Source organism: Rhinolophus ferrumequinum, chromosome X, assembly GCF_004115265.2.
Source record: "Rhinolophus ferrumequinum isolate MPI-CBG mRhiFer1 chromosome X, mRhiFer1_v1.p, whole genome shotgun sequence".
Taxonomy (NCBI): Eukaryota; Metazoa; Chordata; class Mammalia; order Chiroptera; family Rhinolophidae; genus Rhinolophus; species Rhinolophus ferrumequinum.
The window spans coordinates 19,444,372-19,469,381 of record NC_046284.1 but is presented as its reverse complement, the minus strand read 5'-3'; the positions used below and the strand labels follow the sequence as shown (position 1 = coordinate 19,469,381).

General features: G+C 39.2%; 1 protein-coding gene and 1 non-coding gene across 3 annotated transcripts; both read right to left on the bottom strand.

Moving 5' to 3' along the window:
- Window positions 1–3,761: 3,761 nt before the first annotated feature.
- Window positions 3,762–12,824, bottom strand: RBMX (RNA binding motif protein X-linked). Of its 2 annotated transcripts, none has more exons than XM_033110833.1 (11): window positions 12,655–12,824; window positions 11,029–11,155; window positions 10,723–10,829; window positions 10,021–10,192; window positions 9,346–9,498; window positions 8,971–9,085; window positions 8,748–8,891; window positions 8,580–8,662; window positions 6,737–7,938; window positions 5,768–5,852; window positions 3,762–5,021 (listed from the first exon to the last, which is right to left on the bottom strand). In XM_033110833.1, the coding sequence occupies exons 2-9, from the start codon at window positions 11,135–11,137 to the stop codon at window positions 7,625–7,627; spliced, it is 1,197 nt and encodes a 398-aa protein (XP_032966724.1). In that variant the 5' UTR covers window positions 11,138–11,155; window positions 12,655–12,824; the 3' UTR covers window positions 3,762–5,021; window positions 5,768–5,852; window positions 6,737–7,624. The 2 variants fall into 2 exon arrangements, with proteins under 2 accessions (XP_032966724.1, XP_032966725.1); XM_033110834.1 differs by having other exon boundaries at window positions 8,748–8,873; window positions 12,655–12,822.
- On the bottom strand, window positions 10,906–10,977 carry LOC117030411 (small nucleolar RNA SNORD61). Its single transcript, XR_004424390.1, has one exon. It is a non-coding gene; the product is annotated as a small nucleolar RNA SNORD61 (small nucleolar RNA).
- Window positions 12,825–25,010: the final 12,186 nt, after the last annotated feature.

The following is a 25,010-nucleotide window of genomic DNA, read 5'->3' as shown; positions in this document are numbered from 1 at the left end:
ACACCATAAAAAATAATCAATTCAAAATGGATTATAGACTTAACAAAGTTAAAACTATCAGATTTGTAGAAAAAGTAGGCAGTTTCAATAGATCACTGGAAGCAATAACCATAAAATTTTTGATGAATCAGGTTAATTGCTTAAGAAAAATAAAAAATAGGCAAGACAGACTAGATTAGGAGAAAATATTCAACACACAGAAAACATACAACACACGTACCTGACAAAGGACCTGTATCTATAAAGGATTTTTGTAGCATTTAAAAGATCCAATTTTTGAAATGGACAAAAGACTTGAACAGTTTGTGAAAGATATACCAATGGCTGTAACATGAGAACCTGCTCAACATTAAATGCAATGACATGCTAGATTGGATCCTGGGACAGAAAGATGACAGTAGTGGAAAATTTGTGGAATTTCAATGAAGTCTGGAGTTTAGTTAACAGTAATGCACCAGTTATGTAAGATATTAAAATTAGGGCAAACTGGGTAAAGGGATATATAGGAACTCTATGCAATTTTTGCAACTTTTCTGTAATTTAAAATCATCCTAATTTTTCTTAAAGGGTGCTCAGAATTAGTCAGTAGGGAAATGCAAATTAAAATCAAAATGGAGGGGCAGCCGGCAAGCTCAGTTGGTTAGATCTCGGTGCTCTTAACAAGGTTCTTAACAAGGTTGCCGGTTCGATCCCCACATGGGCCACTGTGAGCTGCACCCCCCACAACTAGATTGAAACAACTAGTTGACTCGGAGCTGATGGGTCCTGGAATAAACACACATAAAATAAGGAAAAAAGTTTAATTTTTTTTTAAATCAGTGGAAAGACAAATAACCTATAGTTTCACTTATATGTGGAATCTAAAAAAAGACTGACATACAGATGGCAAACAGACATATGAAGAAATGCTCAACCTCACTAAGCATCAGAGAAATGCAAATAAAAACCACAATGAGATACCACCTCACACCAGTCAAAATGGCTATTATCAATAAATCAACAAACAACAAGTTCTGGCGCGGTTGTGGAGAAAAGGGAACCCTTGCACTGTTGGTGGGATTGCAGATTGGTGCAGCCACTATGGAAAACAGTATGGAGGTATCTCAAAAATCTGAAAATGGAACTACCCTATGACCCAGTAATTCCACTCCTAGGTATCTATCCGGAGAAATCCAAAACTCCAATTCAAAAATCTTTATACACTCCTATGTTTATTGCAGCACTATACACAACAGCTAAGACATGGAAAAAACCAAATGCCCATCGGCAGATGACTGGATTAAGAAACTGTGGTACATTTATACAATGGAGTACTACGCAGCCATAAAGAGGAAAGAAATCTTACCATTTGCAACAACATGGATGGACCTAGAGAACATTATGTTAAGTGAAATAAGTCAGACAGAGAAAGACAAGTACCATATGATCTCACTTATATGTGGAATCTAAAGAAAAGAATAAGTGAATGAACTAATCAGAAACAGTTTTGGAGACAAAGGAAAAACGGAGGGTTGCAGATGGGCGGGGGGTGGGGGTAAGGGGGAAGGTGAGGGGATTAGAAAACAGTCAGTAACCACAAGATGGCCACGGGGTTTTGAAAATTAATCTGGGGAACGTAATCAATAATGTTGTAAAGATTTTGTAGGGTATCCGATAGACACGTGTCCCATTTGGGAGACCATCTCAGGGAAGATGTAGATTCCTGATCACTGCACTGTACACCTGAAGCTGAACAATAATGAATGCCAACTATATTACATATATATGTATGTATACATTTACAAGAGGCGGAGTACAGCATTGGGAGTGGAGATAGTGGAAATGGGATGGCTCGGTGGGATGTCAGAGAGATAGTAGATGGGGGGAGGGGGGTCCACAGTGTGAGGGATATAAATGATAAACGTCTAAGTAAAAACAAAAAAAGCTTATAGACACAGACAATAGTTTAGTGGTTACCAGAGGGTAAGGGGGGTGGGGTGGGGGGTGGGAGATGAGGGTAAGGGGGATCAAATATATGGTGATGGAAGGAGAACTGACTCTGGGTGGTGAACACACAATGTAATTTATAGATGTGATACAGAATTGTACACCTGAAATCTATGTAATTTTACTAACAATTGTCACCCCAATAAATTAAAAACAAAACAAAACTGAGAGACAATGATCAAACTGATGGTTGCCAGAGGGGAGGGGGTGGGGATGGGTGAAGGGGAAGTCATTTAATACTCTGATAAGTAATACTGATGACAGATGGTCACTTGACTTTGTGTGATCATTAGGTATATAACAATTGAATCATTGTACACCTAAACTAGGTTAGTGCAAAAGTAATTGTGATTTAAAAGGTTAAAAATTGCAAGAACTGCAATTGCTTTTGCACCAACCTAATGTCAACTATACTTATATATCCTCTATCCTATTAATTCTACTCCAAGGTATTTATCCAAAAGAAAGTATGTCCAAGACTAATACAAGAATATTCAGAAACATTATTCATAATTGCCCCAAACTGGAAACAGCCCAGGTGTCCATTAGAACAGAGTATCTACACACCATAAACTACACACTGGAATTCTACTCTGCAACACAAAAATGAACCACACCCATCTACATGGCTACATCTCAAAAACATGCTGAAAGCAGCTAGACACAAAAAGCATTCATGTAGGATTCAATTTATATTAAGTATTTATATGGAAAAATATCCTAGTGACAGATACCAGGTCAACATTGCTTCTCTGGGGTGGGAAATGAGCTATTGACTGCGATGAAGTTTCTGGAACAAGTGGTTATAGTGCTTAGGTTATTTACAGAATGGTAATAATTGGGTTTTTTCTGCCATCCTAATACTCAGCTAACATTCTTTTTCCAGGTGTGAAGTTCTGTTCTACTGGATATATAACCCAAATGCAACAGTTTTAGGCACTGATTAACTTAATGTATATACAGGGACCCACAAAATGGAGGCTGCCCCACTAGCCCAGCCCATGTCACAAATCTAAGTCCAAGTCAGCCTGCATTTACAGGCAACACCTGTTAAGGAAACCTAACACACCAATCACACTTGTCCAAGTTGGCTTCCGCTAACTCACTTTACCCTAGATAACTGAACCTGCAGCCAATCGTGCTTGTGTTGCGCCTTCTAACATTCTATACATCTTGGGAACAGTGCTCCACGGCTGGCGAGGCACTATACTCCCCAAATCCATGATTTTCCCTGGAATAAAGGACAAATATTACTAAATTCTTTTGGAATTGACTGTGCAAACATTAGGAGTCTGATGTATGTAGAATTGTAGATAGAGCCAAGAAACAAAGATGCCAGTACAGAAGCACGTTAGTCATGTGCTGGTTTAACAGTAATGCTGAAGGACTTAGTCTAAAGTGATTCACTGCCAAACTGAGTTAACTGATCAGTTTTTCCTGAGTTAGGCAAAAAACAGTAAAAGCATTACAGCACATCTTTGGTCTAGTTCAGCTTCCACTCTTCTAGTGTTATTGCCCCCATTTAATTTCAGGGTAAGGATTAAATCAAACCATCCACAATACCTTGATGCCTACCTGCAGCTCACTCCCCTAAGGAGGGCTAATCACAGCAACAGGCCCCCTCAGTGACTATGATCCCTGGTAACTGGCGCAAGTGCCAACAGTGCATGAGAACTACAGTTGTGTGGAAAGGGGACAAGTGAAAATCATATTTAAAAGTCTAAATAAATTCCTTATTGCAAAAAAGTGAAAAAAAACCCAGGGCCACAAAAAAATGCATGTTCAGTTTTATTAAGTTTCAAATACAAAACATTCCAAAAAGAGAAAAGTGATCTATAATACCTATGCTCTCTATATTCGACTAAACAAGAAAAACACTCTATCATTATTTCTTTTACAACCAGTATATAAAGTCAGAAGAATCAAGACCAATTATTTTCCAATGAGAGCAGAATTAAGTCTACTGGGTCAGTAATCTATTTGCCAAAAAGCTGTCTTGTCATTTAAGTGTACTACTTAATCTGAATTCAGAATTGATATTTATTATGATTAATCTCAATGTTCCATACCATCTTCACTACATCTAAATAAAATCTCAAGAGCCAAAAGAAGCATAAACCCAAGTAATATAGGTTATAGGATTGAGGAAAACATCTATGTAAGTGCAACAGCTGTTTAAACTTGGTCAATACCCTCACTGTGATTCAAGAGCATACTAAATGAGGGTTACATTTTTTGGATTATTTTCCACAATGGCGAATGTTGGACATGATAGTACTGATATTTACTATGCAAAAACTCTCAAATTGAGTTGGTTCTTCTAGATCCAACAACTCAACAATTTTGTTTCCTTTGAGAACAGTAGCTTTTATACTATCAGCTCTAGTCTCTAATGTAATCAAGTAGTGTCTTCATTTGTTTCCAAGACAGGAGGTGGGGGTAAAGTTGGCTTACAAAACAATAGTTAAAAAGAAGGCCAAGTGGCCCAATTTTGTGTCCTTTTTAAAGTGTGCTTTAGATAATTTTAGCCATGTTTCCAGTCACTTAGTTTCCAGATTATCATTCCTCCCTTTAGTTTTTTTTATACGACTAAATCCCACTTCTGGAAAAAGTAACAGTGTTTCACTTGCTGAAAATCAGACACTTTACTAGATAACAAGTTACCACTTATGCCTTTCATTTTTCCAATTCAATTTTGAGTCATAATTAGGAAGTTCTAAATTAGAGTTGTCCCTGTAACTTTAGCTCAACGAGATCAAAGCCAAAGCTATAAAAATCTACATAAAGAACCAGGAGAACTTCCTGACTACCTCCACTTACCAATTTCCTTAATTGCTCCCCTTTCTCCATCTGGTCAATTACTTAAGTAACTACTACTCCTTAGTTAAGAGTGCTAACCAACACTGATTGCCTTCCTTAGACCCACAGGAACCCTTGAAGGCAAAAATCTATTGCCTGCACCAAACCAATTCTGACGAGTACTGTTTATGCAACTGTTGTGCCTTATCCACCATCAGCATTCTTCTGCTTCAACTCTGTAAAATGAAAAGCATGTGATCAGGTCACAAGATCTTGTTTTAAGCTGAAAATTACTCCTCCCTTACCTATTCTTTAAAAGGCACTTTGTTGCTTTAACTAGCAAAGCCTCCCTTATCCTTTAAATACATACTTTGTTGCTTTAACTAGCAAAGTATTTGCTCTAAATTGCCATGGTCTAAAAAGTAACCATAAATACCCATTACAATTCCTGTAAGCCTCACTTTGGTAATATCAATACTATGTAACTAAAATGTACCAATAAAATTGATACTGAAACTGGGAACTTAACAGCTCCATCTATTCCTCCTTTTAGTGGATTTGTACGGTGGCTCTGCAAAGGATCAGGTACTGATAAGAGGGTATTTCTTACAAAATGCACAGGAGCAAGTTTGAACCTCATACAAAGGAAGTTTGCTTAAGTGTCAAAACATGAACTGTATATAGCACCAGTCAACAATAACTGCTTATAAAGAGGTAGTACTAGAAAGCTTTATTCATTCCAATGTAGCTAAGAGTACTGCATGACTGAGCCCCCAATGGGAAAAACACGTTTAAAATAACCACCCTACATTCAAATGAAGTTAATATGGCAGGTGTCACACATCACAGCCCTTCACTTTAGCCTCATAATGCACAAGTTAGGTCATCCCCCTTTTACACATAACTTGCCAATTTCCCAGTCATGCAAAGGGGCTAAACTGTAGTACTTAAACCTATAAAGGCCACTGCTTTCAAAACTTACCTTAGCATTTGATTTCTCTCGCTGCCAGCTTTATCTAGTGTGAATAAATCAGCACTCCATGACCTTAATGACCAAAATCCTCAACCTGTAAAAATTAAATAGGTAACTAGTTATCTCTCTTAAGGAAATTCTTCAAAACTTGCCTATAACTTACTGCCCTCTTTTCCAGAAAGAAAAGGCAAGTTCAGACTTGCAGCTTAACGTATTTCATGTTCTACTACGTCTCTTAAGTGGTGGAAGATTCACACTGGCTTGGGATGGACTGGAATGGCTTAAATGGTTAAGTTCCATGGCTTATGGATTCTCATTCTGTTCCAATGGTGCACTGCCATGTTAAATCCATAAGTTGAACGGACAAAACTTATTTGAAGGAATAAGTGCAGTATAAGGATTTTTAGTTGGAGGTCTTCAAGTTTACTATATTCAAGAGCATGTTTTTCAACTTCGTGGCTGGACCTGGGTCATGCTGCCTCAGGTTTTGCTTTTTTAAAGACCACTTGCAATATTTTCTCCAGTGTAGTTTCATAGAACTAAAAACAAGTCAGGCATCCAACTAAATGTCAAGTTTGCAATGGCTTACAGGGGTAGAGATGGGGACCCCAGACTTAAGCCATTTCCTACATTGACTAAAAGACTAATTTGAAAAATGTTAAAATATATGAAGCATGTTTAAAGGTCTTCATCAAAAAGATTAAAAAAAAAAGTTACCCCCTCCCAAGCCCCAGATGGCTATTGGTAAACAGCTGTATTAAGGCCTTTAAGTGTCATACATGCTTAAAAAAAAAAAAAAAATCCAAGTGTTGAATTTGGAGGACTTCTAATACGCTATAGAACACTTTGCTTTTCCAAAAGTTCTTTCTTAATCTAGAAAGCATTTCCACTGCCATCAGGTACAGTGTTTCACTGTACTATGAGGAAGGTAAGTGTTCAATTTCGACTTAGACGGAAAAACTAGTTTGCTTTGCTTACCATCTTTGCGGTTTCACAGGCATTTGATGCTTTAAATCTGATGTGGAATGCTGATAGATTCACTTTTTAGAAGTCATAAGCCTTTGAGAAGTTGGAGATAACTTCATTGCTTATCTATTTTCTCCTTTGCAATCAAGCTGTTCCTTAAAAGTGAGACACTACAGAGTTGCAAAAATTTGAAACAGTAAGAGCAAGCATCGTTTGCAGCTTCATGGTTGGTTTTGGCCAAACTTTTTATTTAGTATTCTGTAGTTGCTTAACACACACTTAAATGGTCTTATTGGGGGAGGGGAAAGGGGAGGTTCTTGTAGATTCCCAAGGAAATGTCAGAAAGGCAAAATATGGCCAGCACTATCCATTTGTTTTGGGTTTACTGGGTGAATAGCACTTTCCTTACATAAGCACCTGATCTCAGGTTTTTCATACTGAGAACATTTGAGATTTCAGTTTGAAGACTGGTATCCTAAGAGTAGTATACCCCCGACCACCCCCTAATAGCTAGCTTGTTTGTATAGGCAGAGGGATTCATCTCCATTTTAGATGGCTAGGTGTTTGTGGAAGATCTTAGAATGGCTTGCCTCATTTACTGGGAAAAATCAGAAAGTGGCCTTTAGGGACACTTTACTTGGAAAATTACAACACTAGTACACAAGTCAAGTCTTAACACATGTAACATTTGCTTGTTGAAAGCAATGTCATAAAATCAAATAGATTAAACATGTTTTCACGCTTTTCCTCACAAGAACATAAAAATTATGGAAGGGGAACTTAACAGGAAATTTAAAAAAAGGTAACAATTTTCTTTTAGTAGTCCTTGGGTAGTTATGACAGAATAGGTTCCTTTTTGTTTCTTTCTTTGAACAGGGATTTTGGTCCAAAGTTTTGTTTTTAATATCTGCTTCTGCCTCCCCCTCTATCAGATCGGCTTCCTCCACGGCCACCACCCCTTGGTGCTCCGCGGCTTGAACTGCTGTAGGAATCACGTGGAGGAGGGTACCCCCCCCTTTCCATAGAAGGGGGAAGCCCTCTTTCTTGTCTGCCAACCCGATCACGACCACTTGAGTAGAGATCACTTCGGCTGCTTGAGTAACTGTCTCGACTTCCACCATATCCGTCACGTGAGCTGCTGTAATCATCATAGCGACTGCTTCCACCATAAGATGGCGGGGGCCCTCGTGTAGGTGGAGCACTACGTGAGTTACCTGCAGGGTCAATGGTCAGGTAATATGGCAACACTATAAATTGTATATATACAACATTTAAATCTGAATTTACAGAATTCTTGTATTAAACGTTTACTTTCTCAACTGGGAGGTTTTAAACTCTGCCATTGCTGGCCATTAACAGGGATTTGCTCATCTGCTGAGATATGGAAATGGATGGGTTTTAATGTTTGTTTGAAAAGACTGAAGACGGTGTGTATTTCAAGAGGATATTCCAGACAGCTTGTTACTTTATAGTAGACACTCAGCCACTTTCCAGTGATAAGTTGCAATTTTGAACTGTAGACTTTCCTTCATATTGGAATGGTAAACATTTGATGTTGTTAATAAATTTGTTTTTAAATTGTATTTTCACTGTTGGGGGAAAACACATAAGGCTGCCAATTTAAGCAAGCAAAATCCCCTCCAAAGCAAGCAAACAGCCTCAAAAAGAAAAAAAAAAAACTTAGGAAAAAAAAACAAAAGCCCCTCACAAAACTAGGAAAAGCCCAGCTCATAGTTACCCCCTCAAAAGCAAGCAAACATCCCTTTAAAAGCAAGCACCACACAGCCTAATAAACTGGCTCATGAACCTAAAACTCAAGCTGGTGCTATTCAAAGACCCTCAGCCAGTATCTTACCATAACTGTCATATGAATCCCTGTAGGAACCTCCACTTGGATGATCTGAATAGTCACGATCACGACCATAGCCATCTCTATCACTGAATTAAAGAGAAAAACTTGTAAGCCCCAAGGCATCAACTTTTACAGTATTTTACAGCAAGCTTTGGCAGCAAAGTCATTTACCTATAGCCTCTTGATGGATAGTCATCACGTGAACTGGAATGACCATAATCACGGTAAGTATAATCTCTTGGTGGTGGTGCATAATCTCTTGTATCACGAGAACTTGGGTAATCTCTGCTTGAATAGCTACAAAAACAAAAGTAACTTGGTTTACACTTTTGATGAGCTCTCCCCTTCGATCCTAATTATTAATGAGACAAAAGCTACTACATTTCTCTGTTACCTGTCTTTCGTAGAATATCCATCATCTCTTGGGGACAAATAAACATCTCTACGAGAAGGCAAGGGTTCCCTTCGAGGTGGGCCTCCATAACTATCTCTTCCACGTGACACAGGAGCTTAAGGAAAACAATCATTTTTAAAATATACCCAAAGTGAGAAGTTAAAATGTGAATTTAGAATCAGGCAATGAATAGTGATTCAACAAAATACAAAATCATGTAAAATTTCCTATTCACACCTAAATTCTTTTCAGTGCTCATTAACTGCATGTATATAGATCACCTGGAGTCCTTAAGTCAGTGTTAAGCAATTTTTAGGATTCACCTCTCAATCGTTTGTGTTATGGTGGTAGGATGGTTATAAATGGAACATTTACCTCTTCCTCCCATTCCACTGCTGCTGCGAACTGGTCCTGAAGGAGCAGATCTTTTAGGGGGAGGACCCCCACTTCGTGGTGGTGGTCCTCTTTTTACTGGAAGTGGTCCCCTGGAAGAACTCATGTTAAAATTCATGGAATAACCACCATCATCTACATTAGAACAGACAAGAAAAACATGTTAATACAAGAAATCAAAAAAAGGTTATAAAAGTTCTTTGCTTGATCAAAACTATGGCCATTTCTGTTTAGTTGGGGAATCTTGCTTTAGTTTTCACTTATGTAATAAGACCAAGCACAAGAAAGTCTATATAGACTACTAAAATAAAACTAAAGGGTAGTCTTAGTTACTTCAAAGAAAAATATAAATTGTTTCATTTCATATGCTCAAACTCTTATGCCTATCAAAAACTTTCTGCAAGTGTTCTTCTCCTACAGAGTGAACCATCTGGATAAGGAATAGTATATTACCCATCATTTAAAAACACTGTATGTCATTTAACTTAGGATGCCTTTTATGTTTTCCTTTTAAGTCATTATCACTTTGGTAGATGAGCCAATGTTCTCAATTTCAAAAGCTGTGGCCTTTAAGCAAAGACTTATCCAAAGCACACATTGGTGTGGGTTTGTAGTTCCTAACTTACATAGCAAGCCTAAGGTAGACCCAGTCATTACCCATATGCCCTCCACGTGAGGGAGGTCCCCTGGTTCCTCCACTTCCTCCTCTTCCGCCTCTAAGGCCTCTTGGAGGGCCTCTGCTTCTTGGAGGTGGAGGCGGTCCACGTCTACCACTTTCAAACGATGGTTTAGTGGCTTGTTCTACCTTGATGGCTTTCCCATCTAAGGACTAAATAATATTTTTAAAGGTTAATTACATCAACATTTAAAAAGAATTCGCAGATCCACTCTGACACTAATATCCTTCAAAATAGTTATAAATTTTGCTCACCAATGTAAGAAAAACGCTACAAATACTCAGTATTACTCTTCCATTTACGTAAAATTCTTAGGTTTTTAAGAATGATTTGAACCAAACAGAAGGTGGATCCACTGCACTGCTAGTTTGTAATATTTAAAACAAGACCGGACAGTGATCAACTTATCAAAATTAATAACCAAAGAGAAAATACAAGTTATTAAATCAGTTTATGGATCCCAGATAAAGTATAGCATCATACAGTATTCTGAATTGACTCTTAAGAGTATATAATCTATAATTGTGCTATGAAATTTGGTTATAAAATTACAAAGGGCCATGATCACTGGATCCTGGAAAGGTATACACTCAAAACAATAAAATTCCAGAGCTTCTCTAGACCAGACATTGTGCTATTTTATGCACTAGCAAACACCGTATCATTTTGCAGACAACCTCACCTTTCCATTCATGTCTCTGGCTGCATCCTTAGCATCTGCTGGGCTTTCAAAGGTGACAAAAGCAAATCCTCTTGATTTGTTGGTTTCACGATCTTTCATTAAGAGTACTAAAAAAGCAGTTTTCAGGGAGAAAAGTGTTACTCTAAGTTCAAATGAAATACCTAAAGTGAATCTTTAAAAAGAAAGCTCAGAACTTCTTAGAGGACAAAATATATTATCACTTCAAATGATCAATACAATGAAACTCATCATAGCTTACATTTTAATTACAAAAATAGCCCTGCATTTACTTTAAGATACACTCACCTTCCACTATTCGTCCATATTTGCCAAATACTGCTTCAAGGGCTTTCTCATTTGTTTCTGTATTGAGGCCACCAATGAAGAGCTTTCCTGGGCGATCTGCTTCGACCATTTTTCCCCCGGTGAGAGTCTGTTAAAATATATAGTATTAACTCCCTGGAAAAAGTTCAACTTTATCGGACACATGTATTTATTGGGGTGCATAGTTCTTGTTTTACTGAAACCATTATTCCTTAATAATTAAGGACACCAAAAGCGATCTTTTCTAAACCTCAGCAGGAAACCCAAATTAAGTAGTTAAGCCATAGCGCAATTTACATTAAACTGGTTAAAATGTCCAACTTAACTAACTTATGGCCTCTACCCCAATCCATATCTTGGCAGTTTTAATCAAGTAACGGCTACTCAACGTTTGAAAAAGTTTTAGTTTTAATCCTAGATTTCTAGCCTTTTAAGGATACAATTACATCCTAATTACCCTAATGGTTTTTAGAGACTATGGACTCATTCAAGGTCACAGACCAGACACAGGTCCTTAACACCAAGCCTTCTTCCAAGAACTCTGCCTTTCCTCATAAGGATTCCCTAGTAAATCTAATAAGAAATTGAAAGTTTGAGCCAACTTATGCCTCCCCTTCTTCACCAGCCCCAGCCCCGCCAAAAAGGCCACAATTTTTAAAAAATTGTCAATACCACTTCATATTAAATAACGGAACGTGAAAAACGTGCACTGTAACGCTCAACGCTCTATGACTGCAGCAGAACTCAATTAAAATGTCATTAAAAACCGCGTGGAGGGGCCGGCCTGGTGGCTCAGACGGTTGGAGCTCCGTGCTCCTAATGCCGAAGGCTGCCGGTTCAATTCCCACATGGGCCAGTGGCCTCTCAACCACAAGGTTGCCGGTTAGACTCCCTCAAGGGATGGTGGGCTGCGGCCCCCCTGCAACTAACAACAGCAACTGAACCTGGAGCTGAACTGCGCCCTCCACAACTAAAATTCAAAGGACAACTTGACTTGGAAAAAGCCTTGGAAGTACACACTGTTCCCCAATAAAGTCCTGTTCCCCTTCCCCAATAAAATCTAAAAAAACCCAAAAAACCAAAAAACAAAAAAAATAAAGAAAAACCCCCAAAAACAAAAACAAAAAAAACACAAAAAACAAACAAAAAAAAAACCGCGTGGAAAACACAAAATGGCGACAGTTGGACTCAACCCAGAACAACCGACACCGTCAGGGGAGTAACTTTTACCATCAGCAGTGGCTTAGGAAAGAAATTCAAAGGGCTTCCTCGCCAAAGCCGCCAATTAACAAGGACCCCGCGTAAAAGTGCACGTGCCCATCCGTACCGCCAGCCCAATGCAGGTACCGGTGGCGCGGTCTCTCCTCGTCCCGCTTCAGCCCCGACCTCCGCCCACACTCCCGCACACGACAGCCAAACTTCTGAGAGACATATAAGGAAATGGACCCCTACATTTGTTTCCCTCCGACACTCTCAGCTTTATCTAAATAGGTCGGCACCTTTGGGTTCTTAAAATGGCGCCCAGCACCCCCATCTCCAGGGAGATAATCCCAAATTCTAACGTGGCAAGAGTATCCGAAAAACGGGCTAAGGAAAGGATACAGGTACCGGAGAGGTGAAGGTGGTTTCAAGCTCCAACGAGCTCGTGGGCAGGGTCTTCTCAGCAGTTCAGCACGAGGGAGGTCCACTGGCTCAAAAGACGGAAGAGAAAAGCTGCTAGCACTACTGCGCAACGAGGGCGAACAAAGGAGACAGCAAACTTTATACTGCCCGGGAACGAGGCTGAAGGACCCGGATGGAAATTGAGCTTAGAATTTGAAACGCAAAGGGAGGGGGGACCAGTTCCCAGTCTCTCCATTGGCTGCCTTCTCTGTCATTCACTTTTCACCTCTCCTCTTTTCTAAGCCCTCAGTTTTCTGGCCGGCGCCCGTTTCTAAACGCTTTCCCAGCCCCCATCTGTGCTCCACAAACGCGCGTTTTTGCTTTCCGCTGAAGTGGTTCACGGTCTGCCGTTAATAAAGAACTGAAATTTATTGCGTTTTCAAGTGAACCGAGTACGGTGTTAAACTTTACACCCTTTAACTCGTTTAATTCTCAAAACAGCGTGATAAGGGTAGATACTCCTATTATGGCAATTTTGCAGAAAATGGAAAACAAAGAAGTTTCGATATTAATAAAACATATTTTCCCAAACTATCTTTAACAAGAAGTTTTAGTGAATGAGTGAAATTCTGATAAATAGATGTCAGGTGGGGCGAAAAACATACCGATTGTCAGTTCCTTCATATAGAACAATTACTGAACACCAAAACGGTAGGCTCTGTCCGGGCTTGGTCGTAAGTATACAACCCAGAACAAGCGAGACAAGGGCAAGGCGCTTCATGGGTAAACCTGCCAAATTTAGCAAATAAAAAATACAGGATGCCCAGTTAAGCTTGAAGTTCAGATAATTTTTTCAGTGTAAGTATGCCCCAATCATCATACAAAAAAAAAAAAAAAGAAAGAAAACAACTTATTCATTGTTTATCTGAAATTCAAATTTAACCAGAAATTCTGTATTTTAGCTGCCAATCCTATGTATAGGGGGATTAAAAAAATTAAAAAATTTCTAATTTCTTTAAAAGCAAAGAAAAAATAAATACAATTACATAAAACAATTGCATGTTGTGATTAGTGACAGGGAGGAGGTAAACTAGGTGCTTTGATGGACAATATTTAGAAGACAATTTAATTTGGACACCAGGGAAGGTCTATCTGAAGAGGTGACTTTGGAGATCAGATCTGAAGGGAGAAGAAACGAGCCATGGGAAAGCTGGGGGGAGAGCTCAGGAAAAGAAGAGAGCACTAAACACAAAGTGGGGTAAAGAGCTTGGATGTATCAAGGGACAGAAAAAGATCGAGGGTGACAGGAATTCAAGGGGCATAAAACGAGGGAACCAAGGTAAGCAGAATCTTCAAACCCATTAAGAGATTGCAAGGGTTAAGTATGTAAAAAGGGACACCAATGGGGGCCATGTGAACAGACCAGGAGAGAGGATGGTGACTTGACTCAGGGTTGTGGCAGTGGGCATGGGAAAGAAGGAACAATTGCTAGGTGTACATGGCAGGTAACATGGACAGGATTTGCTAATGAATCAGATGGGAAAGGAACAGGGTGGAATTGAGGAAATGGGAAGTCATTATGAAGTATCTGGCATTAGTAGATGATGCCCATTTATCAAAATGGCTGCAGAGGAGTGAGTTTGAGATGTTAGGGGTAGGGATGCTCAGAGCAGAGATCAGAGCTAAATTGTCGCTTTAGAAATGGTAGTAAAGGGGCTGGCCCGGTGGCTCAGGCGGTTGGAGCTCTGTGCTCCTAAAACTGCCAGTTCGATTCCCACATGGGTCAGCGAGCTACACCCTCCACAACTAGAATGAAGTCAATGAGCTGCCACTCAGCTCCCGGGTGGCCAGGTGGCTCAGTTGGTTGGAGCAGGGGCTCTCAACCACAAGGTTGCCGGTTCAACTCCTCCAAGGGATGGTGGGCTGTGCCCACTGCAAGTAACCATGGCAACTGACCTGGAGCTGAGCTGCACCCTCCACAACTAAGATTGAAAGGACAACAACTTGACTGGGAAACGTTCCAGAAGTACATGTTGTTCCCCAATAAAGTCCTGCCCCCCTTCCCCAATAAGAAATGGTAGTAAAAACCCACCAGGACGAATGAGATCACAAGAAAGAGAATGCAATGCAATAAGAAGGCCCAAGATCATACAATATGAACTAAAAAATATACATGGACAGAAAATAACCAGAAGGAAATAATGCTAACGTATTACCTGTTTATCTTGGGAAGATAGAATGTATGGAGAATGCATGGACAATTGTTATTTGTTTTTTCTTCTTCTTCACAGTTATAATTACTCTATCTATGGTGAATTATGTTATATGCCAGGCAGACGGTAGTAAATGATACTCAGGTCATGGATTAAAAACCCCAAGGGGCTTTGGAACCAGCTCTGAATTATTAACATCAATTGAGGGAATAGTACTTAGTAAGGCAAGAATATTTGTTCTTGGTTTTTTTTGTTTTGTTTTGTTTGGTTTGGTTTGGTTTGGTTTTTTTCCCCAGCCAAATAATGACAAGTAAAGCAAAGTCTTGCCTTCAGAATGAGTTATATAAAGATTGGCTCTTGTGATAGGTGGAAATTGGCCAGGTTAGCAAAAACCACTTAAATGCCAGGCTCAGCCGGTAGAATCTGCACCCCCAGGCAGAACCAGGAGAAGTCCCTTCACTGGGCTAGCTGGCACTTGGTCTCAGATCCAGACCCAAGGACTGCAGGATCTTCCCTAAGCTCAGAGTCTAAGCCAGACCTTCCCCAGTCTAGGGCAGAACAGGTCTGACTCTACAATAGATGTCCCTGCTCCCTTGGTCTTAAGGAGAAAATGTGCATCTCTGTAGACCAGATCACTCTGGTCTTTGCAGTTAGTGCCCAGGAATGTGAAGGAAGGAGGAGTAGAGTGCTCTAGACTAGGGGACAGCACTTCCAAGGACCAGGAGAGCTATGGCTAGTCCAGGGAATTGTAGGAGAAGATCTTTCTGGCTATAGTGCAGTCAGGACAGAGAGGACAAAGGAAGAAGCTGCAGAGGGAGGCAGAGGGCCTACTGATTACATCAAATGGCAATGGAGAGAGGAGCCTTTTTAAGAGGTGGAGCAAGGTAATCAGATTTTATCTTAAAGAGATTATGGTGGCTGCATTCTGGAGACTGTATTGGGTGAGGGAGGGCAAGAAGCAGGGTATAGCTGATGTAATCCAGGAGAGGGGACATGGGCCAGCTGAGTGTAAGTGACTGGCCAACCAGCAGTCAGATAAGCAGGTCTCATACTGCCCAAAATTAATCTCTGAATTCCACCCGTCCTCCTTATGGATCATCTGGATTTTTCTTTTTACTTCTTTCTTTGAATTATCATTAAATATAGTTCTATTTTCTCTTCACTATAATTTTTCACTTAACACATTGTTTATCTTCAGATGCCATCTCAATGACTAACTGATGATAGACTGAGTCAAGCAATATTACTTTGCCACTAGGTATCCTTGGAGTATAATCAGTGCTTAGTAAATGTTGGCTAAATGACTTGTAAGCTCTTTTTACCTTCCATGATACTTAGTATGAGATGGGTTCATAGTAAATTAAATATTGAATACTGGTGGCCTTGTCTTTAATTCCAATTTCCTTGCAAAGGGCTGACATTTTTAAAAGTAAAACAAAAAACAACAAACAAAAACAATCCATCGTTTCAAAAGCTTCAACCAGTTGAATGATTAAGAAATAATATTTAGGAGTGGCCGGATAGCTCGGTAAGTTAGAGCATGAGCTCTTAACAACAGGGTTGCTGGTTCGATTCCCATATGGACCAGTGAACTGCGCCCTCCACAACTAGATTGAAGACAAACAACTGCCGCTGAGCTGCCAGTGGGGCAGCCAGATGGCTCAGTTTGTTAGAACGCCAGCTCTTAACAACAAGGTTGCTGGTTCAATTCCTGCATGGGATGGTGGGCTTCGCCCGCTGCAACTAAGATTGAAAACGGCAACTGGACTTGGAGCTGAGCTGCGCCCTCCACAGCTAGATTGAAGGACAATGACTGATGGGTCCTGGAAAAACACACTGTTCCCCAATATTTCCCAATAAAAATTAAAACATAAAATATTTAGTTATCAAGTAGGGATCACGCTGAAATAAGTAAATCAAAACTCTTCTGTCAGCCTTGCATTTTTACGTGAAGGGCAGATGTAAGGTCGCTCTGCATCCAGTTATGCCTGTTTTCCAAACTACAAAAAGATATCCTGCCACATGTTCTAAAAACGTCTGTTATCTGGTATGAAGCAAGGAGGAGGAAGGGAGGAAAGAATTTTATGTGATTAAAGACTGGGAAACTTTCCAAACCACTTCAAGTAGCCACTGTCCAGAAGATAGCCTACTTAGCTACAACAAGCAAGGAATAAAAAACTTTTTAACAAGCTTATGGTTCTGATACCTATATAGGATGTAGCTGAATGAACGAAGGTATAATTCTACTGTATCTTTCCCAATAATTTAGGAAATGATGTGTTTTAACCAAACTTAATATTTTATCCAAAGTAACCTAAGTATGCCTTAAGGAATATTTCAAATGTTATTGAAATAACATTTGTGGGGAATGATGGATTTTTCAATAACTTGTGTCAAGACAATTAGAGAGCCATTTAAAGGGGAAAAAAATCTGGATTCGTACCACAATTTTTACTCCAAAATGAATTCCTGCTCAAAGATTTACATGTAAAAGTTAGAACCATTGAAGTATTGAAATACTAGAAGAAAAATGGGTAGGTGCTTTTATAATCTTTTCATGGGGACCATCCATCCATTAATTCATTTAGCCAATATTTATTCATTGCCTATTACACGCCAGCAGTTTTAGGTGCTGGGAATAAATACATCAGTGAACAAAACCACAAAAATCCCTGCCTGCCTAGAGCTAACATTTTAGTGAGGGGGGGGGATACAAAATAAACCAAATAAATAAATTGTAAAGCATGTTTGAAGATGAAAAGTGCTATGAAAGAAATAGCATGCTAAGGAGGGGGGTCAGGAGTACAGGAGTGGAAGTGTGTAAAATTAAAAGGATTGATCAGAGCTGGCCTCATTAAGGTGATGTTGAAGCAAAGATAGTGGAGGGAGTAAGCAGTGTGGATACCTGGGGGAAGAGCATGCCAGGAAGACTGAAGTATATCTGCTACCTGCCATGTTTAAGAACAACAAGTAGGCCATTATGGCTGAAACTGAGTGAGGGAACACAAGAGTAGCAAGAGATAAGGCTGTTAAGTAGCAGAGGAACCAGATCATGTAGGTCATTGTATACCAAGGTAAAGACTCGGCCTTTGCTGAGGAGGAAAAATTATTTTTCCTCTATTTTTCCTAGGTTCTTGACTGAGACCCCACCCCCACAATAAAACACAGATTAACATGAGAAAAACAGAAGTTTAATAACATGTATACATGGGAGAGACCCAGGAAAACTGAGTAATCCCCCAAAACGACTCAAGCCATCACCTTCTCCAACTAAAGGCAAAAGAAGATGGGGGGTGGGAAGCCATTTAGGGGAGGTTATCAGGAAAATCACAGTAAACAAGGGCATGGTTGTCATGTAGATCTAAGTCCTTATTTTATCCTGTAATGACAGTTTCCAGAGATTCGGTATTCCTCCACTGCTTACTACTGAGAGGAAGACACCCTTACAAATGGAGATTCCCTTATAAATGTAAATGTCTGTAACAAAAGGGTAACTTCTACCCAGGTTTCAGAGATTTCCTGTGTCTGTCTCTTAAATCAATCAGCTCAAAATAATCCTTATGCCGAGGAGGCATATTTTGGGGTGGCAATTCTGATCCCCTTCACCTTTTACTGTGATTGAAATCAGGAGCTACTGAAGAGCCACTGGAGGGCCACTGTAGGGAGAACATTCTAGATAATAGCAACAGCATTTGCAAAGGCCCTGCTGAAGAAAAGAATTTGATGTATTTCAAGAACTTAAATGAAGCCACTATGGATGGAACATAGTGACATATCTATGAGGAGTGACATATCTGTCTCACCTCATAACAGGATCTCATTGGCTGCTGTGTCCAGGCAGTTGGCAGCAACGGTGAAAACAGGGAGACCAATCAGAAGATAATTGTAATAGTGCCTTGAATGGAAGGGGTAGTAGTGGAGGTAGGTGGTGAGAAGAATCTGACAACTCACCATCTACCAAAATATGGTGGATATATTTTGAAGATAGAGTCAAAAGGATTTCCTGACACAAAATCCAGATGGCACGAATGAAAAAAAAAACGGATTCATTTGACTATAAAAGCATTTATTCCTTCTCAAACTGCTTTTACAGCTCATTCTTTTCAAGTGGATCTCTAAATAGTAGTTTCTCCAGTCTTGCCCCTAGACCCTCTTATCTTTTCATTCTATCCTCACTCCTCGGTAAATCTCACCCATGCCCAGGGTGTCCACTACAATAAATATACTTATGACTTCTACGCCAAATCTCTTCCTTGAGCTCTTCAAGGTGCACATCAGACTTCCTGTCTGATATTACCACTGGGCTGCCTCAAATTCATTAACTCATTCCTTTGCCAGATTTTTATTGGGTACCTAGTATGTGTTAGTTAAAACAGTAGGGACTGGTATACAGTGGTTGAATAAAATGGACTTGTTCCCTGCCTTCATGAGGCTGACATTCTAGTGGGGGGCTGTGTGAGAAAAAAAAACACAAGAAAACAAATTTTAAAAATAGTGAAAAGTGCCATGAAGGAAACAAGTTGCAGTAACAGAGAATAACAAAATGTATGTGTGCACAAGTGGAGGAAACCTGCTTACAATGGTCAGGGAAGATCTCTCTGAGGAAGTGACATGAAAACTGAGAGTTCAAGAATGAGAAGCAACCACACATAGGAAGAACTGTGGGAAGAACATTCTCGATAATAGCAGCAGCATGTGCAAAGGCCCTGCCGAAGAAAAGGGTTTGATGTATTTCAAGAACTTAAATGAAGCCACTATTTAAGTGGAACATAATATTATGGAACATAGTGATTTAGGGAAAACAATGGCAAGTGATCTAGTTGGAAGGTTTAGAAGCCGTCCGATCATCCATAACATTGTAAGCCGATGGGAAACCACTAAAGGGCTTTAAGCCAGGAGAAAAACTTGAGCTAATTTTTATTTTTATTTTTAAATTTATTTTTTATTTTTTATTGGGGAATATCGGAGAACAGTGTGTTTTCCCAGGACCCATCAGCTCCATGTCAAGTTGTTGTTTTTCAGTCTAGTTGTGGAGGGCACAGCTCAGCTCCAAGTCAAGTCATTGTTTTCAATCTAGTTGTGGAGGGCACAGCTCACTGGCCCATGTGGGAACCAAACCAGTGACGTTGGTGTTATGAGCACTGCGCTCTAACCACTGAGCAAACTGGCCACCCTAATTTGTATTTTTAAAAGACAATTCTGGCAGCTGTGTGGAGAATGAGTTATAAAGGAGCAAGCATGAAACCTGGAAAACTACTCAAGAGTTAAGGACAGTATTCTGAGTAAGATATGATGCGGTTTGGACTAGGGTAGTTGTTGTGGAGATGGAGAAAAGTGGGTAGCTCAGAAAGATAGGAAGTTGAAACGATGCAGAATAGCTACCTAAGAACTGTACCCTGGTGCTGGAATGCCCGATTTGAAATCCATCTCTGCCACTTCCTAGATCTGTGAATTTAAGAAAATACGTAATTTTTCTGTGCTTCGGTGTCCTCATTTGTAAAATAAAGGTAATAATAATACTTATAGGAAGTGTCAGGATTAAATGAGTTAATATATACAACACAACACATAACATTTCCTAGAGCATAGTAAGCATTATATCAAGTTTTAACTATTAATATTGATGATAAATGGGCTACGAGGAGTGAGGGAACAATCAATGGTGATGCCGGGTTTCTGGCATGAGCTGCTGGATGTCTTTTTGAGACACCAGGGAGGCAAACCAATAACTGTCTTTCTCCATGTCTACTGGAAAAAGTCACACAATTGGACAGATTGAGTGTATTATAAAATTCATGATCACAGACCTCGAGAGAGACTTTAATGTTGCCCACAATTTGACTACATATCCTTTGGTCAATTCACTCGCCTACCTTCTGCAATAGTTTTTTTTTTTTTAATCTTCTCCACTGTTCTCTAACTTCCAACCCCAGCACCGCCTTCTTCCTACCCCCACACTTTCAATACTTGACACCATCTCTTATTTCGTAGAGAAAATAGAGAAGATAGGAACTCCCTGATCTTCTGGTTATCAAACATACATATCTACCCATTGCTGCATCCATCTTATCTTCTTCTTTTTGCTTCATAGGATAGTATTTCCCAAAACATACTTAGTTCCCCAGAACAGCAGTGTAGGCTCTGCCTGGTAGAAATGGAAATTTACAAACCCCACCTCCAGACCTACAGAATCACAGACTCAGATGGAGGAAAGGGCAGCAATGTAGTTTAACAAGCTCTCCAGGGAATTCAGATACACAATCAAGTTAAATGAGCATACTCTACTTGTTGCCTTCTCTGCCCAGGGCAGTGTGTATAAAGCAGTCTTTTGCAGAATTGTTAGTGACTCGGGAAAATATAGACAACTTAAATGACTATCAATAGAGGAATGCCAAATAAATTATGATATACTCATAGTATGTAATATCTGTAGTGTATCTGTTAAAATAATGAAGTAGTTCATTATTAGTAGTTCATGTAGTATAACATGATATATATTATAGAATGAAGACATAGAGATGGCCAACACATACACGAAAAGGTACTCAATATCATTAATCATCAGGGAAATGCAAATCAAAATCGCAATGAGATATCACCTCACACCTGTTCGAATGGCTATCATCAACAAGACAAGTAATAACAAGTGTTGGAGAGGCTGTGAAGAAAAAGGAACCCTCATACACTGATGGTGGGAATGTAAATTGGTACAGCCACTATGGAAAAAAGTATGGAGGTTCCTCAAAACATTAAAAATAGAACTACCATATGATCCAGCAATTCTACATCTGGATATATATCCAAAGAAAACAAAAACACTAACTTGAAAAGATATATGCACACCTATGTTCATTGCAGCGTTATATACAATAGTCAAGATATAGAAGCAACCTCAGTGTTCATGGATGGATGGATAAAGAAAATGTGATATATATATATATATATATATATATATATATATATATAATATATACACACACATATTATATATATATTATATGTATATATACACACATGTATATATAATATATATAACATATATAATATATATGTGTGTGTATATCTATCTATCTATCTATCTATCTATCTATCTATCTATCTATCTATCTATCTATCTATATTCAGCCATAAAAAGGAGATCTTGCCTTTTGGGACAACATGGATGGACCTTGAGGGCATTATGCTAAGTAAAATAAGTCAGACAGAGAAAGGCAAATACTGTATGATCTCACTTATTTGTGAAATCTAAAAATATACAACCTTCCAAAATACTCCCCCCGCAAACGAACAACAAAAAAACTGAGCTCATGCATTATGGAGAACAGATTGACAGGTGCTAGAGGTGGGCGGTAAGTGAAATGGGCGAAATGGGTTAAATAATACAAACTTCCAGCTGTAAAATAAATAAGTCATGGGGTTGTAATGTATAGTATGGTAACTGTAGTTAATAATACTGTAGTGTATATTTGAAAGTTGCTAAGAGAGTAAATCTTAAGTTTTTATGACAAGAAATAAAATTCTGTAACTATGTGTATTGTGATGATGGATATTAACTAGAATTATTGTGGCCATCATTTCATAATGATTTCTGTAATACAGGATTATATTCAATGGTAGGACAATTAAGTTCGCGAACTCATCCTAGAAAAAATGCTACATACATCATTGTTGAATATCACTATGGTCACCTTCGAAGTACACCCCTTAGGAAGCTATGCACTGATGCCAGAGCCTAGTCCACCCTTCAAAGCAGTTTTGGAACTCTTTTTCTGGAATGGCCATCAGAGCTGTCATTGTATTACCCTTGATGTCCTGAATGTCTTCCTTTCAATATTTCCTTTATCTTTGAGTAAAGAAAGAAGTCACTGGGGGCCAGATCAAGTGAGTAGGGAGGGTGTCCAATACAGTTATCTGTTCACTGGCTGAAAACTCCCTCACAGACAGTGTCGTGTGAGCTGCTACATTGTTGTGCTGCAAGAGCCATGAATTGTTGGCGAAAAGTTCAGGTCATCTAACTTTTTCATACAGCCTTTTCAGCACTTCCAAATAGTAAAGTTTGCCCAACTGTTTGTCCAGTTGGTACAAATTCATAATGAATAATCCCTCTGATATCAGAAAAGGTTAGCAACATTGTTACAAGTTTGCGAACATAATTGTCAGATCTCGTATGTACCCTTTTGATAACAAGTTGATATTGGCACAGAAATATGATTCTCAGTCAGAAACTCTATAGTACCAAGGGAAAAACTAAAACTCTTCACTCTTACCATATCACAGAGTACATAAATTACAAAAATAATTACTCAAAGGGAAAACTTAACCCTCAAAGTGTTAAACCTGTGAAATCAAGCTATTTGAATGGCTGCTTTGCTAGTGGTAGGTATAGATAGAAGAAAATCCAGAGTTAACAAATGACTAATGGGGAGGCAGACTGAACTCTGACACAGCGTGAAAGTGACAAATCAGAAGTATACATAAGGTACAGTGGGAGCAAGTACAAGGGGCACTTAACCCAACTGTGTGTGGGGGATGGTATGTGTATGAAGTCCGGGGGTGGGGAGGCTGCTATCAGAGAAGATCTACTGGGAAAAGTAACATCCAAATTAGGAGTGAAAATATAGAAGCAAGATTTCAGCGAAGCAAAAGGTAGGTGATGAGGGGCAGAGTCAGCAGAGCATACTAGACCAAGGAACAGCAACGATCATTTTGTTCAGAGGCTAGAGAGAATGGTCTCTTAGTGTAAATGTAAGTAGTTCACTGGAGCATGATCAGAAAGTGTAGTGATTGTGGGAGTGGAGCTCCCGTCCTTCCCCATTTCCCCTCACTGAAGTTTGATGCTGGAGAGGTGTATGTGTAGCTCTTTTTCAACTTTTTATTTTGAGATAATTTTAGATTTACAGAAGCATTTCAAAAATAGTGCAGAGAAGTGTGGTATACCTTTCACCGAGCTTCACTAATGAGAACATCTTACATAACCATGGTATAATGATCAAACTAAGACATCAACGATGGTACATTACTATTAACTAAACTATAGACTTTGTTTGGATTGTACCAGTTTTCCCACTAATGTCCTTTTTCTGTGCCAGGATCCAATCCAGGACCTCACATTGCATTGAACTGTCCAGCAAAGGATTTCAAAGAGTGGGATACAACTAGATTTTCACTATTTCTTTGAGAGAAACATATTTAGGGGGGATCTGGGAAGGAAAAAGTGAGTCAAGGCAGGAAACCCGAGTGATAAGCTAGTCTGGCCCTGTCAGCACACTGTGAAAGGTATGATGTGGCCTCTGGAGCTGACACTACTGGCCTACCAGGGCACATTAGTTCCCCTTTTTGATATTCCAATATGCTGATTTAGAAACGTGGCTTAAATAGAGCATGATTCTACTGCATCACAGTATTTCCTTGTTTTACTACTAAATTTTGGTATGTACCTGTTGAAGTGACCTGGAAAGAGGATGGGAACTGTGGCTTGGATATCTTTAACTCCAGATGGTTAGAACTGGCGGGGGGAAATCAACTATTAAAGACCTAGTAGTTACATTAGTCTGTTTTACACATTTTCTTTGGTGGCCTAAAGCACCAACTTTTGTGAAGTGCTATTCCTTGTGTTTCTCTTCTTTTACAAAATTGTTTGAGTGATACTGCATATCACAAATTTCTCTCCATGCACCATTGCCAAAGATAGCTCCTAACTTGAGATTCATATACTTCACTCAATCTTTTACTTGCTTGTTTCTGAAATATTCATTGTTGATATAGCTGGAAATTTAATAGCTACATCGTAAAATGAGTTTGTTTAGTTTTTATTATCAAACACTTCTTCACATCCTTTTAATATCATTATATTTGAGAACTATATTAAACATGAGAGACCTACTTCCTAGCCTCAACTTGCTCATCTGTTAGCTGTGTGACCTTGGACAAGCAATAACTTCTCCTGGCCTCTGTTACCTCACATAAAATAACTACTCTGCCTACCTCACATGCTCACTAGGAGGATCATGTGAAATAATGGATGGGCAAGGACTTTGCAAACTACTGCTACATAAACAAAAGGGCTATTACCCTTGTTATCTACACTTACTCTCATCTTTCGGTTGCATGCTCTTTTGATTCGTAAATGAGGTAAAACATAAAAATGTC

Bases quoted from the DNA above. Each gene is read 5' to 3' on its own strand.
- RBMX (XM_033110833.1), bottom strand. From the start codon at position 11,137: ATGGTCGAAGCAGATCGCCCAGGAAAGCTCTTCATTGGTGGCCTCAAT. The intron at 10,830-11,028 runs GTGAGTGTATCT...CTGCTTTTTTAG, and splicing joins ATATGGACGAATAGTGGAAG to TACTCTTAATGAAAGATCGT. The intron at 10,193-10,722 runs GTGAGGTTGTCT...AATATTATTTAG, and splicing joins CCAGAGACATGAATGGAAAG to TCCTTAGATGGGAAAGCCAT.